This window comes from Mastacembelus armatus, chromosome 15 (genome assembly GCF_900324485.2).
Source record: "Mastacembelus armatus chromosome 15, fMasArm1.2, whole genome shotgun sequence".
Taxonomy (NCBI): Eukaryota; Metazoa; Chordata; class Actinopteri; order Synbranchiformes; family Mastacembelidae; genus Mastacembelus; species Mastacembelus armatus.
This window is the reverse complement of record NC_046647.1, coordinates 22,193,349-22,211,245: the sequence shown is the minus strand read 5'-3', so window position 1 is coordinate 22,211,245 and position 17,897 is coordinate 22,193,349. Positions and strand designations below refer to the sequence as shown.

Here is a 17,897-nt window from a genome sequence, read left to right as displayed (position 1 = left end):
AAAAACCTTCATCCTGTCACATCCGGAGCTAGAACAACCAGGTACATAAAACTAAAGCAACACACAACAAGAACACAAACAGGAGAACAAAATCACCACATACACCAGAAGAAACATCCACCCTGTAACATCTGTGTCAGAGCAAAACACACTAAACACTAAGAAGCATTTTTTATAGCAGGGACAAGAAAACAGGAGCAGGAAAATAAAAAATCTGTCTTTATTTCTTCGTTAGTTTCACGTCTCACCTGGTTCTGACTCACTGTTAAAGCTCCTGTATAGTCACACAGGTGTTGTCCCTCTTTCCTGATGCTCTCTGCTGTTTTTAATAGACCCATAAAGGTACTGAGATTCAATTCACACTCTTTTGAAAGCGCGACTTAATTCTACGAAGCTGTCGACACTAGTGCGTAGTCAGATTGGTGTGAGGTCCCTCAGGGCACCTAATTTGAAAACCTTTTGTTTGGAATGAGTTAAGAAAGTGTGTTCAAGCATAGACAAGATGTTAAGTTGCTCTTTAACTGAAAATGCACATGTGCTCCTGTTGTTTCACTGGTAAAAATGGTCTCAGTCGAAAATCTTTGTTAATTTCTGCAAAAACTAGACTCAAAAAAGTGCAAATAGAAAAAAAGTTGAAATAATGGCTTTGTTTCCGAGCTTCAGGTGAACCTCAGGTGTGTTTGAACTCTACATTTCTAAACATCTGACTGGACATGTGCTGCTCAGACGGCTGCAGGTGATTGGCTGCTGGACTCATAGGGGTGGGCGGAGCTTTACCCAGAGCCCACCTCCGTGTTGCTGCTGGCTGCTTTGGGGCGGGCATTGCGGGAACCATTTCGTCCAATGGGAAGGAAGGGGCTGGACTCAGCGGTGACCACGATGCTCGGGATTCGACCAATAGCGCTTCTCATCACGTGACCCTCTGTGAAGTCGCCGCTCTGTCACACAGAAAAATATATTTTAATATAAACATAATATAAACTAGTACTTTAATGAGTTTAGGAAATCTCATGTGGGATTAAATTAAATCATTTTCTTACACTGCTGCTGTTTTGGATTTAGTTTGTTAAAGGATCATCCAGGTTTATTAGAAACTGCCTGATGGTCTGACTGTTTCTAGACCGGCCACACTTTAACGCTTATCTTTAGAAACCTCTGTGAGGCTTAAATAAACCAGAGAAACCTGACCGGTCTGGTGATCACACAGGGTACAAATAAACCAGAACCAGTAAACCTAAATCAGACACATCAGTGAGAGTCAAAGCTTCTTAGCTGCTGTAAAAACAAACGTGCAGATGGTCGGTGTTTGTTTTGCTTGGTTTTTCTGAAAGAAGAATTTTTGTACAAAGGTGTTTTGAGCTTGTTTCCATAACTTCAGATGTGAAAATTCATTTAGTTTCCTAATTCTTGCTCTGCAGGGTCGGAGCGGTCGCTGGACGCTGAGTACTCACATTCGGGATGCAGCTGCGTTCACTGACTCCTGAGAGATCAATGTCAAAGGACGTCTGGCAATGACAGAAACAGAACCCAGTGATGACTGTAGCAGAGTTCAATGTTCTTAAATTAGATTTGAATCAAACTGATCTGCGTCAGTGAGGCCGTTCATCTAACTCATCACTAATCAATTACCCAGAAGTCTAATCTGCAAGTGGAAAAATATGGGACAGAATTCAGTCACTGATCAAAAGCAAAAGCAAAAGAGGATTTTCTGCTCTGAGCTCAGAAGCACATTGAACAGATTAAAGAGCACAAACCACAGAGCAGCAGATTAACATCAACGCCGGCTTTATGAAAAACACGGTCTCAGCGTTGCAGATTTCACCGGACACAAACAGCCTCAGCTGACCCAGAAATGACCCACAATCCTCCTGGCTGCTCTTCAGGTCACCCCTCACATCCAGGTCCATGTGTGAGTGGGACATTAACAAACTACAGGTGTGGGTGTTTTCCTGTGCTGACCTGCCGTTAAATCCCTCTCCTGCCTGCAGCTCCACCACAAAACATCACATTTAACATTCAAATCCACGATCCTTAAGCTCTGATCCTGATCCAGCTGAAAGTCAGTCTGTACTCCTGTGATTGGGATTCAGGACTCAGCTCTGGCAGCTGTTTCAGACATGAAGCTGTGGCAGAGCTACTGCAAAATCCAGACCTGTGGCAGATCCTCAGGTGAGAGGTCTTTACCTTTTCGAAGATGCCCGAGTCGTGGCTCTTCATCTTGGACTTGAAACTGGATGAGGGTTTGAAGTCTGGGAGCTCGGCGGTGTCTCTGCCGATGTCACAGGAGACCTGGCGGCTGGCCAGTCTGGATCCCATATTGGACAGATCCGCCTCGATGTCTGTCAGACCCTGTGGAGGAAAACACACCTGACCCGAGGATCTTAGAGAATTAACTTCTGATCTCCTGCTTTATATTTGAACAGGATTTTACAGCTCATACAGATGTGACGTGGTGGAAGAAGAAGAAGATCATGTTGCACCATGAAGGAATCAAACGCTCACAGGTTTTCAAAGAGCAAAACGACATTTTAAAGACTTTACAGAGAAAGAAAGAAAAACATGTTCATGTGAAGGAGCTGGATACTCAGCAAATAACCAGCTCCTGTACTGCAGTAACAGTAGTAATACTACAGTGTAAAACTCCTCTGTCCCAAGTAGAATTCCTGCTTTCAAAATGTTACTGCAGTAAAAGTACAAGATTTGCCCCCTAAATGCAGTAAAGTCCAAGTATGAAGCAGCAGAAAATGGAAATACTGCGTACCGATTCGCTGTCGGAGGCCGAGGAGAGGCGGGACTTGCCGGTGCTTTGGCGTCTGAACTGGCTGCTGATGTCAGAGGTCTGACTGGTCACAGTGGAGCGACGGGTCGACATGAAGCTGCTGCTGGTGGAGCGGAGGTCACGAGGATGAACGCAGAGCAGGACGCCGAGGAACGGGATGTACTTGGCTAAGGCCACCCTGGGGAGACACACAGACCAGCAGCGTGATTGGCTGAGCTGAAGCATCAGTCACTGCTCCAGGTTTATCAGACTTTAGCTCCTAACAGGAGTTGGATCATGTTCCAGGTCCAGGCCAAGGGAGAGTAAACTACTCCCAGGTCTTGGGATCTAACGGGGTCTGATGTAAGAAAAGCAGAATGGAACTAGAGGAACAGTACATCCATTTAAAGACGTTACTGCAGAACTCCCAGCAGTCGGTGCTGAAACTGACACTGTTTCATGTGAGGTTGCCAGGTTTGGTACCAGAATGTCTGTAGACCAAAACCAAAAGTTAAATAGTCCCAACACATCACTCTGCTGCTTTCTGTGTATGCATGCTCAGCTAACGTCTTCTTCTGGTATCTTTATTTTGATTGGCAGCTGTCTCCGTGACCTTCACCGTTGTGGTGCACAAAAGAGAAATGTGCAGAAACGAGCTGCAGCTCTGAAACCTCTCAACAATCAAGATCAGGCGTCCTGCATTAAAGCTTCGTCCGTGTGTTTCATTCTCTGCAGCCCAGTGAACATTCAGGTTAATTGAGCGGCGTTAGTTCAGCTGAGGTGTAGGGGGCTTATGGCGGTGGAGCATTCCCTGATTGGATCGATCCTCCAAAAGTGGGACGGTTCACTGAGCTGCGCTGGTGCTAGAGAGTGAACACAGGCGACGCAGCAGGAGGTTCAGTCAAAGAAAAAAGATTAAGGCAGAAACACATTTATTTAGATGGTCCTGACGTGTCACTAAGAGCAAAACACATAGAGGCTTAAAAAGCCTGAGACACAGGTGGTTCTGGGGGCTGCTGGGTCCTGTAGTAACCAGACAAACAACCTTGGTAAAAACATGACTGCTGAGGGAAGAAGGCTTTGATTGGTCGATAAGCAGTAGAGGTCATGTGGTGTGTTACCTGTACTTTGGGTGCGTGATGGCGTAGATGATGGGGTTGTGGATGGCCGAGGCCTTGGCGATGATGGCGGGCACAGAGTTCATGTAGGGGGTCAACATGTCTGCGTACCTGCAGCAGAAACACAGCAGAAGGCTGGAGGGCAACGAGCTGTGGATCAGGCTAATACCTGCAGAGTGTGACACACTGACTATTGTCTGAAAATCTGCGTCTCTTCTTTGAATCTGCAGTAAATCAGCTGTTCTCTTTCCCTGTTCTTGTGTTTGTGGTTAATGCAGTGAACCTTCATCTTCTTCTGGAACTTTTAATAAACAGCAGAGGGGAGTTATTTATAAAGAGTGACTTTGAGCAGCAGCTAGTGGCCATTAGAGGAACTGCAGCGGACATTAACATTTGGGTTGGGCAGCTGATGATCTCCTGTGTGTGTGCTGTGTTTTACCCGGCGAAGGCGGTGAGGGCGACGACGGAGTACGGCGACCAGGAGACGACGTACAGCAGGATGACGATGAGAGCGATCTTCGCCATCTTCCACTCGTTCTGCAGTCGGTGGAACCTTTTCACAGAGTCCCGACAGCTGCTGTGGCTGTGCACGCTGCCGTTAACCTTCCCCACAGCCCTGAAACATACACACACACACACACACACACACACACACACACACACACACACACACACACACACACACACTTCCACTCAGATCCCCCCACATTTGGTTTTGTCTCTGCAGCAAACACTGAGATGAACCTGGTTACTGAAGGTCCCCTCACTCTGGCTTATATGTTCTTATATGTACAAACAGATCAGGTTCTGATCCACAACACAAACAAGCAGGAATCAGGTTCAGGCAGAGGACACAGACACAGACGAGCTGCTGTTACTGCAGTGACACCAGTAAACCAGGAGTCTGACGCCGTGATGGCAGGACAGACGAACACTGAAACTCTACAGAATTAAAGAAGATAAGTGGAACTAGATTCATCTGTTCATACAAACCATGAACCTTTTAAATAAAATCACAGCACAACCTCCAGATTCCTTCATTTGTCTTGGTAGTTTGTAGAGCTCACTGTTTTGCCGGCTCTCATGCTGCCTGTGGATATTTGTTTTCTTCACTGCCTCTTGTTTGTCTCTTGGTCTGATTGATATTTTTGACCGTCACCTTTGACTGCAACATGAGCTGAGTTTGAAAAGTGTGACATGAACAAAACTGAGAGATTTAATTGGACTAAACATCCGTTGGCTTTGATAAAAAGAATAAATACACAGTAACTTTCACTGAAGTCTTGCCGAAAGGCACAAAAACAAACACAGTGAGTGAAGTGGGACCACACTGACTGGTTGGTGGTGCGGATGGCGCGGAAGATGAAGACGTAGCAGTAGATGATGACAAAGAGCGGCAGGAAGAAGACGAAGATGAAGAGCAGCATGGTGTACGCTCGCACCGACGGGGTAAACGTCATGTAGTCCCACGTACACGAAGTCATCAGGCCCTCTGGGACATAGGCACCTGATGGGCGAGAGACACAGACACAAACAAAGAGAGAGAGAGAGAGAGAGAATTAATCATTAATATATATTTTCTGTTTTTCCTTGTGGTACTTTAAATATACAGTATTTGTGATGTGTTTTGCTTGTGCAAGAGTATTTCTACACTGTGGTGGTCTTTGTGCTTCCTGCTGCTGCTGATCTGTAGCAACAGCAAAAGGCCTGGGGTGGCACAAAATCATCCAGAGAACCCAGGTCAGAAACACCATCCCCTCATACGAACATCCAGTCCTCATATGTATAAACCTGCTTCATATTTATCACAGGGTTTCTGCTCCGACAGCGTTTTGTCCTTGAGGCTGAGGAAGATTCATGGGAGCGTTTGTGTTTCCATACATACAGAATGAAAAGCAGGTGAGAGGAGGAGGAATCCACACTGTCCGCAGAGAGACGGGACTGATAAGACACGACAAGCTTTGAGGAAGAGCAGATTAAAATGCAGGTAGAGGCACAGAGACATCACCCGAGGTCAGTATCATCATTCAAGGAAAAAAAAACTTCCTGTTGGATATTATGGCAGGTACAAAATATAAGACACATATTAAACATTATGCTTGGTTCATAAAAATAACAACAACTGCTGAGATTCACCGTCGTCCACATGCTTACAGCATCTGGAGGGTTATAGGAGGAGGAGGAGCTCGAGAGCAAACAGAAACCGCTGCAACTGTGGAGGAGGCGACTGCAGGGAGAACATGGAGATCAATGTGTGTGTGTGTGTGCGCGTGTGCGTGTGTGTGTGTGTGTGTGTGTGTCCTCACTCCAGCCGAAGAATGGCGGCAGGCTCCAGGCCAGTGAGTAAGCCCAGGACGTCAGGAGGATGAGGAGGGCCCGTTTCCGCGACAACACGCCGATGGAGGTCAGAGGTCGCGTGATGACGAAGTAGCGGTCGACGGCGATAACCGTCAGCGTGATCATGGAGCAGATGCCGAAGAGAGCGCCGCAGAAGGCGTAGAGCTCACAGGCTGCAGGCACACACACACACACACACACGAAGGGCACAGGCTTATTTCTGTGACAGTGAATAACAGAATCAACAGGATCTACAGGGTCCAGTCAGAGTCTAAGGCTCCCTCTGAACAAACGCTGAGGCCAGATCACATTTACAACCTGCCCAGTGTGTTCTGGGTCCACCTGCACTATCTCAGCAGGTCAGTCAGTACCTTTCTCGCCAAAGATCCACCTCTTGTGCATGCTGGTGACGAAGAAGGTGGGTGTTTGGGTGACACACATCAGCAAGTCAGTGATAGCCAGGTTAATGATGAACATGTTGGACGGCGTCCGCAGGCTGCGACTCCTGCAACACACACACACACACACACACACACACACACACACATCATCACCTTTAAACCACATGACCATGGAGGTTTTCACGCACTAGTACATGAGGAGCCTGAAGCTGCCTGGGACTTCAGGTTCTGGTTTCTACATGCATTGGGAAATATGTGAATAAAAGTTTGGGGTCCCCTCATGTTCCAGCTCAGGGTGTCACCTTTGGTTTGGGTGTGTTTGGTTTCAAGCTGTTATTTCTTTGTATTTTGAGCCTTTGCCTTTATTCCACCAAGATTAGCAGAACCAGCAGTTGGTTTGATTAAAATTCATAAGAAAAGCGCTGGAGCTGGATTCTTTAAATGAAGCCCTGTGGTCGGGCCACTCTGTGACTGATTAATCATGTGGTTATTAACCAAACCAGCAGGGGTCAGGACGGTCTGAGGACATGAGGGAGAGGAAATGCCAACATGGAAAAACCACTTGATGCAGCTTTGCTTCTAAAATTAACATTTCATCAATCAAACGTCCATCACAGAGCAGGTTGGGTTTTAATGATCAATACCTGTTCCAGACCTGTCCCATACACGTCCCATACATGTCCCAGACCTGTCCCAGACCTGTCCCAGACCTGTCGCAGACCTGTCCCAGACCAATCCCAGACCTGTCCCATACACGTCCCATACATGTCCCAGACCTGTCCCAGACACGTCCCAGACCTGTCCCAGACACGTCCCATACATGTCCCAGACATGTCCCAGACCAATCCCAGACCTGTCCCATACACGTCCCATACACGTCCCAGACATGTCCCAGACCAATCCCAGACCTGTCCCATACACGTCCCAGACCTGTCCCAGACACATCCCATACATGTCCCAGACCTGTCCCATACACATCCCACACATGTCCCATACATCTCCCAGACCAATCCCAGACCTGTCCCATACATGTCCCAGACCTGTCCCATACATGTCCCAGACCTGTTCCAGACCTGTTCCATACACATCCCACACATGTCCCATACATGTCCCAGACCTGTCCCATACATGTCCCAGACCAATCCCAGACCTGTCCCATACATGTCCCAGACCTGTCCCATACACGTCCTACACACGTCCCACACAATGTCCCAGACCTGTCCCATACATGTCCCAGACCTGTCCCATACATGTCCCAGACCTGTCCCATACACGTCCTACACACGTCCCACACAATGTCCCACACGTGTCCCATACATGTCCATGTATTAAGGAAATACTCAGGTAAAGTACAAATACCTCAGCACTGGGCAGCTTCTGTGTGTCGTACCTGCTAAAGGCGTATATGACCAGGAGGTTTCCGACCAAGCCGGTGATGCCGATGGCGAGGATGACGGAGCCGATGGTGTAGTGGGCGTGGTCAGGAACGTCTACTGTGGGGAAGGGGTACTGGGCCTCGGGCACCATCGCGACCTGAAGGAGGAAACACAGAAGAGGGTAGAAACAGCCTGGACCATCATCGTCTTTGTGCTGCAGCCAAGAGGTCATGGGGTCATGGGGTCAGTAAATATGTTTTCTCTGTAGGTCTCATAATGTCGACTGTTCAGCCCACAGGGCAGCAGCCGTGAGGTCGTCTCCTCTTTTTCTGTGAATTTGGGGGATTAGGAAAAGAAATGACACAATCAGAGATGTGTTTCATACTCTGTCAGACTACATGCAAACATAAATGTGTCTGCTTTAAACAAAAAACCAATTAACACAAAGGAAACTCAACAAAATGAAGAGATGTTATGTTTCTCACCAGGATTATACAGCAGACATCACTCCATCATGTAAAACAGATGAAAAACTGAGCGGTTAATTCAGTAACGACAGAGCTAAAGCACAACCTAATCTGAATTTCACAGGCAGACTTGTCTCTAAACTCCTGACAGTAGACAGACCCGGGACAGGTAGTCCAATAATCACAATCCACATATCAGAAATCCTGAAGGATTTTCATGCGTCTTTTTGACTATGAGAAGGTTTAACCTGTACCAGATGTTGGTGCAGCCTGTTCAGCCTCTCACTGCTTTGACCGCAGGAATAGACGGACACACGAAGACAAACCTGAGTTATGGCTTTAAATGTTCACCCTGCTGCCATGGAAGGCCGATCACTGGTTAAAGCATTTGCTGCATAAGGAGACATGAAAAAGTCTTTCACATCAATGACATTATTTTTCCACACAGTGAAAACCTTCAGATCCTCAGACCTGACTAATCACCAACGACCGGCCTTAATTCCTTTTCAGACACTATTATCTGCACAAGTCATTTACATCACAATTGCCAATTAGCCTGCTCTGATCTCGCTCTCTGTGCTGCGCCTCGAGTCACTTTGTCACTCTGCCACCCTGTTGCCACGTTACGACATAAATGACTCAGCTGCCGGCAGAACTGTCAGGCTTTTCATAGGTGGAGGTCAGTCGGAGGAGCGGCTGTTTCATCGGACTGGAATGCAAACCAAAGTTTTTTATAAAAATGCTTCAAAGTTCTATGGTCTCATGAATCAACAGTTTACTTAAATAAAAATATAAAATATTTTACAGCAGAGTTCTTCTGACCTTTTCCCAAACTATATTAAACACACAGCAGCTGCAGTGAGTCATGACTACACATATTGTAGCTGATACACCAAACAAATATGACACACTGTCGTGCTTTTAACCAGCATTTAACTAGGGTTTAACTAGGGTTTGACCAGGGTTTAACTAAGCTTTAACTAGGGGTTGACCAGCGTTTAACTAGGGTTTAACTAGGGTTTGATCAGCGTTTAACTAGGGTTTGACCAGTGTTTAACTAGGGTTTGACCAGGGTTTAACTAAGCTTTAACTAGGGTTTGACAAGTGTTTAACTAGGGTTTGACCAGGGTTTAACTAAGCTTTAACTAGGGTTTGACCAGCGTTTAACTAGGGTTTAACTAGGTTTTGATCAGCGTTTAACTAGGGTTTGACCAGGGTTTAACTAAGCTTTAACTAGGGTTTGACCAGCGTTTAACTAGGGTTTAACTAGGTTTTGATCAGCGTTTAACTAGGGTTTGACCAGGGTTTAACTAAGCTTTAACTAGGGTTTGACAAGTGTTTAACTAGGGTTTGACCAGAGTTTAACTAAGCTTTAACTAGGGTTTGACCAGTGTTTAACTAGGGTTTAACTAGGGTTTTATCAGCGTTTAACTAGGGTTTGACCAGTGTTTAACTAGGGTTTGACCAGGGTTTAACTAGGGTTTGACCAGGGTTTAACTAGGGTTTGATCAGCGTTTAACTAGGGTTTGACCAGTGTTTAACTAGGGTTTGACCAGAGTTTAACTAAGCTTTAACTAGGGTTTGACCAGTGTTTAACTAGGGTTTAACTAGGGTTTGACCAGCATTTAACTAGGGTTTGACCAGAGTTTAACTAAGCTTTAACTAGAATTTGACCAGCGTTTAACTAGGGTTTGACCAGGGTTTAACTAGGGTTTAACTAGGGTTTGATCAGCGTTTAACAGGGGTTTAACCAGGGTTTATCTAGATTTTTACCAGGGTTTAACCAGTGTTCAACAAGCTTTTAGCTAGGCTTTAATCAGGGTTTAACCAATGTTTCACCAGCATTTAACTGGCCTTTAACTAGTGTTTAACTAGGGTTCAGAGCTGACTCCAGGATGATGCTGATGCTTCTCCTCAGCCCATCGGGACACTGACGTCTGATGAAGTCTGTGAAAACCTGTGGGTCGGGGATGATCCTAACGCCGTCTTCCTCCTGTCAGAGAGAAAACCTGGATTTCTGCCCCAGTACCTGGTTCATCACCTGAATGCCTACTCCCCTACCTTCAGCTGGACTTCACCACAGGAGCTCGTCTTATTCATGAACATCTTGGCAGCTTTGTTTCAGATCCACTGTGGTGCTGGACAGAGGTGAAATGACTAACACCTGACTGGAGTGTTCACCCAGTGAATTTCACGGGTCAGAGTTCACTCAGAACCAAATCCACCTCAGCCTCTGTCCTGTTGAGATGAAACGGGTGTTTCAGCTCCTGCCTTTGTCCCTTTGGTTCCTTATCTGAAAAAAGACGGGCCTCTCCTTTCTGGTGTTGGTTTTAATCTTTGTATGGGATCAGCACGGTACTGCAGACCTGCATAATCCAGCATGTTCCATCTGAACACACAGAGTCCATGTGTTCTAACAGGATCAGATGAAGTCCAGCTGTGAAGAAACTCTGGAGAAAATTCAAATCACAGGCTCAACGTGGCACAAATCATGTGTGTGTGTGACCTGCAGAGTGAGGACGGTTAGTCTGAGCATCACTCGGTCCAAAGGGATGTGTGAGCATCTCGGTTTGGTTCTGGGTAAACAGCTTCCCACATCAGAGCGGACTGAGCTGCTACATCACATGACAACCACCCATGTTCGTGACTTCATGTCTTTTATGGACGGGTGGAGAAACTGGAGCTAAAAACCATCACTGTGGAGACCTTCGTCTGGTCCTCGCAGCTCCAAAGGGCAGGGTCCAGGTCTGAACCAGTGTTCGGGTTCGGGTCTTGGGTGTGGGTCAGGGGTCGGGTGATGCATTAGGGCCTTGCAACTGGAAAGACCGATGTGGGTTGATGGGCTGTTACACAACAGGCGTTCGGGACTGATTCAGGTCATTGTTTGATCTTCACACAGATCGATAACTTCACCATCAGAGCAGAAAAAACATCCGCACCCACAACACCACCTGACTCTTACTGAGGAAAACCAGAAGAAGAGACATTTGGACACACGTCCGTCCAGTTCAGGCATCTGCTCGGATTAAAGATGAAAGAGCTCTGTCATCCAGCCATGCATGAGACGTGTTTTTGCACAATACGATGGAGCTGGATGAAATTCACTTTGTGTGAAAAACGACTCTGGATCGCAGCTTTTCCAACTATCCATAAATCCACCTAGAAGAAACCTGCTACTGCAGAACTTCATTCAGAGTCCTGCTGTTTTGAAGTGGTAGTGGTCTGCACATCTGCACCTCTTCAGCCCTGATCCATTATTATTATTAGAGCAGGTTATGTGGGGCCAGAGTTGGTTCAGTTTTGCATGGGTCCCTTTAAAAACTCGGCACTGGAAGTCCAGTTTTCATAAAGCAGGATTTCCTACAGGAATTCCCCCTCAGGGATCAATAGATATCAGATCTAATCGCAGTCATTTGACCTGCAGGAGGTTCAGTGACAGTGAGACGAGCTCAGACACACAGGAACCATCACAGCAGGTAGTCAGGGAATAATCAAAGCTCGGACAGTTTCTGATTTGGGACAATTCTGGACAAAAACACTGGGGAGAATAATCCAGATTATGTGAAACGTGGCATCGACACGTCTCCCCCATCAAAACACAAACTGTGAGGTGTCCACTGAACAAACACACAGCACATATGTGAATATATCAGAAATCACTGACTTTAGTCTGAACCCCTTCAGTTTTTTCAAACACAACAGACAAAACATGACTCACTTTGGTCCCTGTGAACTGAAATGTGTGGTATCTATGAATTTCCTGTGCAGATCAGGTTTCTCTGTTTGCAGCAGCCCGACTGATCCCACACTTCAACTACACATCTAAACCCTTTTGACTTATTTCAGCTGGCTGACTGAAGAATGTGGGGACAACTTTGCAGTTCCATGCTGATGGAGGCCGGTCAGAGCTGTGCAGGACGAGGATCATCATCTTCAGGCCTGCACTGCTGTTTGTGCACAGAGACCTGGACTTGGCAGCAGCCAGTGAGCTCTGCACAGATCCTCCTGCGTGGACCGAAGACGTCTGCTGCTGTTTAGATGGAGCAAAATATAAAATCTTCAGAGAAACGAACTAATGGTCGACATTAGAAAAAATATTATTCCAGCTCATTCTGGTGAAATCAAAGTGCTGGGAAAAGTTTTCACCTCATTTATTTAAATACAAATGAGAAGAAGCTTCATGACTCTGCATTTAAAAGAAGATTCAGGAGGTATTATCAGCACAGGGTATGAAAAGTAAAAGTACTCTCCCTGTGACTGCTGGATGAATGTCTTAATAGCCTTAATAACACCAACACACTCTGGGTTCTGAAGCTAAAATCATACATCTGGAAGAAAAGGAGGCAGCTGTTTGTGAAGTTGTGTCGGACTGAAAGAGTAAGGACGTGTCTGATGCTGAGAACCAGGTTGGACCAAAGCTGGATTCTCTGGCTTCAGATGCTGTGCACGTCCTGCTGCTGTCCTGTCTGATCTAACACCAACCTGCAGGGGAGGACGAGCCTTTTGTTTGCAGGCTCTGACACATCTGCATCATTGTTCTTGTCAAATAAATGAGCTGAACAAAAAGGGAACGTAAAGCTGGCTCAGTGATCCACAGGAGCAGCAGGTCCCCCTGGTCTTTCCTCCACAGAGAACCAGGTGCAGCCTCAGCACGTCAGACTCTAACACCAGCCTTCACCTCCAGGGAATCTTCTCACGTTTGACACTGAGTTTTCCTCTGGTCCATAAACTCATCGTGGCTTCAGAGCCCTCCAGCGTGTGGTTAGCTGCACATGTTTCCTGCTTTATTAGGTTGTTTTTGGTTCAAAGATGATTTCCTGAGCGCCGTGCTGCAGACTGCACGACAAACTTCATATTGGTCTGATCATTATCAGCTTCATAAGGAAGGATTCATCACAGGACCACGTAGTCTAAGGTGTACCTAATAAAGTGACAGCTGAGTGGTGCGGGCTGTTCCTCGCTGCAGGCCACAGACAACAGGAGACCTCAGAGCTCTGTCCTGTTGGACTCCCGGGAAGCTGCTGCTGATTCCATGTGTTTTTGTTATTTTCTGGAAATCCCATAAACCAAAAACACACAGAACCAGCAGCTGCTGCCTGTAAACTGAGGACCCAGTCGTGCATCAATCACACTTTTGGACGCTGGATTTTCCGGCTCATGTGGTCTGCAGCATCGAGGCAGCCATGAGTTCAGTTAAAGCCACAACACAACAAATATACAGACTAAAACTAACAGTGACTGTGAAGACAAGACCTTAGTGTGACTGTCCAGTCTCTTCTCTTTTACCTCTCACATTGACTCACCTTCACTTTAGCTCAGGTGACCCCTCGTGACCCTGAAGGTTTCCAACTTCTTTATCAACATGAGCTGTGAGCATTTTAACTGAAAGGTTATTTTTATTCACGTATTTTCTAATTTGATGTTGGGTAAATGGAGCCTTCACTGTTCTCCATCCAGCCTCCTGTTGGTCTCAGTGAGTAACAGTGATCTAGCCTCTGTGTGACCTGTGACCTCTGTGTGACCTGTGAGCAGAGCTCTTTGGAAAAAACTCCGACCTGGACACCATGAGGACTGAAACCTTCCTCAGTGATCAGCAGAAAATAAGATAAACTGAACTACAGTGGACGGGAGATTGAGATGCGCCGGGCACAATGCATCCTGGGTGTTGTAGGATTTAAATGATCGCCTGTGGAGAAGTGGATTGTTCCTTTAAAGGCCAGTGTTTCCAGTGTGGCCTGTCTGTTTGAGCAGACGTCAGTGTGACAGCGAACACGACGCCCTGATTACTCCGCTCCACGGTCTAAATCAATCAACCCCCCGAGGTTCTTCAGAAGGAAACCAAGACTGAAATGTCATCAAAATGCCATCACTGCACAGTTTGAACGTGACGTGCACGTGTGACATTAACCTACATTTGTCTGATTTACAGGAAACCGTGTTTAGATCCATCAGCGCCTGCAGCCTGTTAAAGTCACCTTGGCATCAGTTTTGGGAACTGCAGACAAACTGACGACATCCAGCCGCCGTCTGCAGCAGCCGAGGTCCAGTCCAGGCCTTCAGATGCAGTTTCACATTAAGACTCGCTCAGTGATGGAACGTTTCCCTGAAATCAGACCAGGAAGAGATGGAGCGGGACGTATGTGTGTAATAAAATCAAGATAAAAATAATCCCATCAGGCTCCATTTGTCACCACCCCAGTCCTGGTCCTGGTCCTGTCTCCACTCTGTGTTTTCCCACCTCCGTTTCTTCTGTCAGTCCTCATTCAGTTTCAAGATTTTCCCTGCAGCTCCGTCCTGCCTCCCATTTCCTTTGGTGTCTGTACATTACAGACTTCAGGCTCTGGTCGTGGGGGCTCTGGACAGCACTAAGGGTCCTGTGACGTCATGATGGTGGCGCAGAAATGAATTCTGGGTCGAGAGGATGACGCCATTTACGCAAAACGTCTTATATGAAGCTAAAATCACAAATCTGATCAGAATCTCTTTGTTTTCTCTGCGACGTGTAAACGAAACCGAGGGATGGTTCAGTGAAACCAGCTCCACATTCCATCTGTTTCTAAAACCTGGACTCACTAGGATCTTTTAGTCAAACCTGTCATTGGGGTTCAGCCTCCTGCCTCTCTGACATCATGACAGTGGGGAACAGTGTGTGAAGGTCAGAGCTGCTGGTCAGCGGAGCAGGACGAGCGTCCTGGGCCCTGCGGCAACAACTGTGCTGTGTTTACACCGAGGACAGGACTGCTCAGGCTTAAAGGAAACGCCTGGTGTCCAAACCCAAAGAAGTCCAGATCGGCGTACTCTGAACTTTACACACTCACTGGCCCTGCAGCTTTATTGTGCAGCTGAGGGAGCACACAGCAGATTCAGTGGACTCACAACAAAAGCACCAGGTCCACCAGTGGTTAAAAATCGGTCCTGCATCAGACTCTGAGCCTGGACCGGGTGTCAGCGGCTGCCGGGTTAAAAGCTGAAGAGGCTAAACTGTCAGTGGAAATTTGGTGTTAGAGTGAACCCGAGCTGGCAGCTACAGCAGCACGTGCACACGTGTTGCATCAGTGCAACAACAGCAGACGCTAACAAGACGCAGCAGCCAGCAAATACACAATCAATGCACAAACACAGGGTCCTCAGGCTGCATTAGTTGTCCTCTACTGATCACCTGAGCATCCTGCAGGTGTCACAGCATCAGCAATCAATCAGCTGTGTGTGTGTGTGTGTGTGTGTGTGTGTGTGTGTGTGTGTGTGTGTGTGTGTGTGTGTGACACGTAGCTATAGATGCAATCTAAAGTCTTTTCTTTCACTGTGCAGCCGAGTGTGAGTGTTTTCATGTGACACACACACAGTTTGGAGAAAAGCTGCGTTCATGCATTTGGTGCTGATGTCACGTCTTTTCACTCCTTCTCACTGGGACATGAGCAATAATCACTCACCATTTTCATTTGATTCCACAACCTGCAGAGACTGATGGGGGTTTAACACTGATTCCAACCACTAATGACTCTATAAGCAAATCTCCACCATCTCCAGCCAGTTTGACTGTTTCATCCCAGGGTTAAACATATAAACACATTCAAACTTTATTTCTAATGTTTTTCATTCTTGTTCTGTGCCAAAGTGAATTAGATCAGTCAGGCTGATCAATAAAGAGCCGATATGTTCAATAACATGGCAGTTAATCACGTGCACCGCCTATATGATTGATCATCCAACAATACTGAGCCAGTGAGCCGCTGGGATTTTAAACACCTGAGGGAAAACCCTGATAAATGACGAACCTCGTAGAAAAATATGGCTATTTAATATTTAACTGCTTACTGCCAATCGTAGATGACAGACACTATAAAAAATTAAAGTCTCTGCAAAATAAAATGTTTAATTCCTCAAATCGGTGTAACTTAAATTATCATAAGGAGCGTTAAAAACAAAATCTCCTAAGGGAAAATATTGCTCCATAACGCAATGTGTCCATTGCAATGTGAAAAAATCGGGAGAAGCAACTTTATAAATAAAACTTAAATTTCTTAAAGCTGGTAAATGCGCCCAGTGGAACAAACTCTTCATCCTCTTCCTCCTCTTCCTCCTCTCACCTTTACATTTTCCGCAGGTAAATATTAAAGGTTCGGTGACGCTGAACAAAGAGGGCGCAGCTTCCAGAGAATAAACCGAAAAGTTACTCACCGTTGGAGCAGCCGAGACGTGAAGCTGCAGCTCCACCGCTGATCCGTTGCCGCCGGACGCGGATGCCGCAGACAGCGACAGGTTGTCCGCGGTGCGCGCCGTGCAGTTCGGCTCCTGGTCTCCGCAGGACACGATGCTGTGCAGCGCGCTCCTCCCGCCGTTCATCCTCCCGCGCCTCCTCTACCTGCAGGACGAGACTCGGACTCTATGGAGGTCTGACCTGCAGGTGACTGACGGTGTGGAAGTAAAGGTGCGTTAGAGCAGCAACTGAATCTTAACGCACATACGTTGTTATTGTGTTTGTGACCGGCAGGAGACCACGGCTCCGGAAACTGATGCACCGACCTGAGAGAGCTGCCACTCAAATGTTCAACATAAACACACACACGTCTCCTTCAACCAACTCTACAATGATCTGATCACACGTCCAGAGATGATCCCACAGGTTAAAGTAGAAAAACACATGAGCATGAAGTTCAGGCTGTTCTGTTCTGCATCATGACCATTTTACTTTTGCTTTAGTTTGAACATGTGGAAAACAGAACTTCCACTACTTCTACTTGTTTGCACCGTGAGACATTATCATCAGTATCATGTGATGGAGGAACTTTCTCTGTACCTGAATGAGAAGATGAAAGTAAAAGTCCAGAACCAGCGTCAGGACCACAGACAGATCCAGAGACTCCAGGCAGAGAAACACCAAACTCTGGTTTGGAAGGGAGGGGGGGCTGACAGGTAATTCAGCCCCTTTAGTCCTCAGGTGTCCTGATCCCCAGGGACAAACAGTTTCAGCTTCCAGGCTCTGGAAACACCAGAGCAAACCAACAGCGGCGACACCTCCGGTCCTGATGCTGGGGAAGAAAAACCTGAAGCTTGTTGTCGGAGGCTGAAACGTTTGCAGGCGGAGGAGAAAGAGCAGAGCAGCAGGTAGATGTTTATAGGGGACGGGACATTCGCACCTTTGGGTCAGGGCTCAGATGAAAAGTCATTACGTTGATTATCTGCTGCTGTGATTCACGTCAGAGGACAAACACTCTCACTGATGAACGGACGGGTCTGAGTGGACACCAGAGAAGAAGAACATCTGGATGTGCAAACTTCACAAAGACGTGACGTTTCTTCCTGAACTAATCCAGACTCATGAAACACTGAAACCTTTGTTAGAAAACTAACAAAGCTGGTTCTCTCCTTTAACAGGCTGATTTAACATTTACCTGTGAAATAACCAGTCAGGTGTGGGTGTGTGTGTGTGTGTGTGTGAG

The 17,897-nt window shown here is 46.7% G+C and overlaps 1 protein-coding gene across 1 annotated transcript; it reads right to left on the bottom strand.

Moving 5' to 3' along the window:
* Nucleotides 1-394: 394 nt before the first annotated feature.
* opn4a (opsin 4a (melanopsin)) lies at nucleotides 395-8,150 on the bottom strand. The gene is made up of 10 exons (XM_026309362.1): nucleotides 8,005-8,150; nucleotides 6,585-6,718; nucleotides 6,183-6,386; nucleotides 5,212-5,383; nucleotides 4,316-4,492; nucleotides 3,880-3,987; nucleotides 2,762-2,957; nucleotides 2,185-2,349; nucleotides 1,452-1,505; nucleotides 395-938 (listed from the first exon to the last, which is right to left on the bottom strand). The coding sequence occupies exons 1-10, from the start codon at nucleotides 8,139-8,141 to the stop codon at nucleotides 774-776; spliced, it is 1,512 nt and encodes a 503-aa protein (XP_026165147.1). The 5' UTR covers nucleotides 8,142-8,150; the 3' UTR covers nucleotides 395-773.
* Between the last annotated feature and the right edge of the window lie 9,747 nt (nucleotides 8,151-17,897).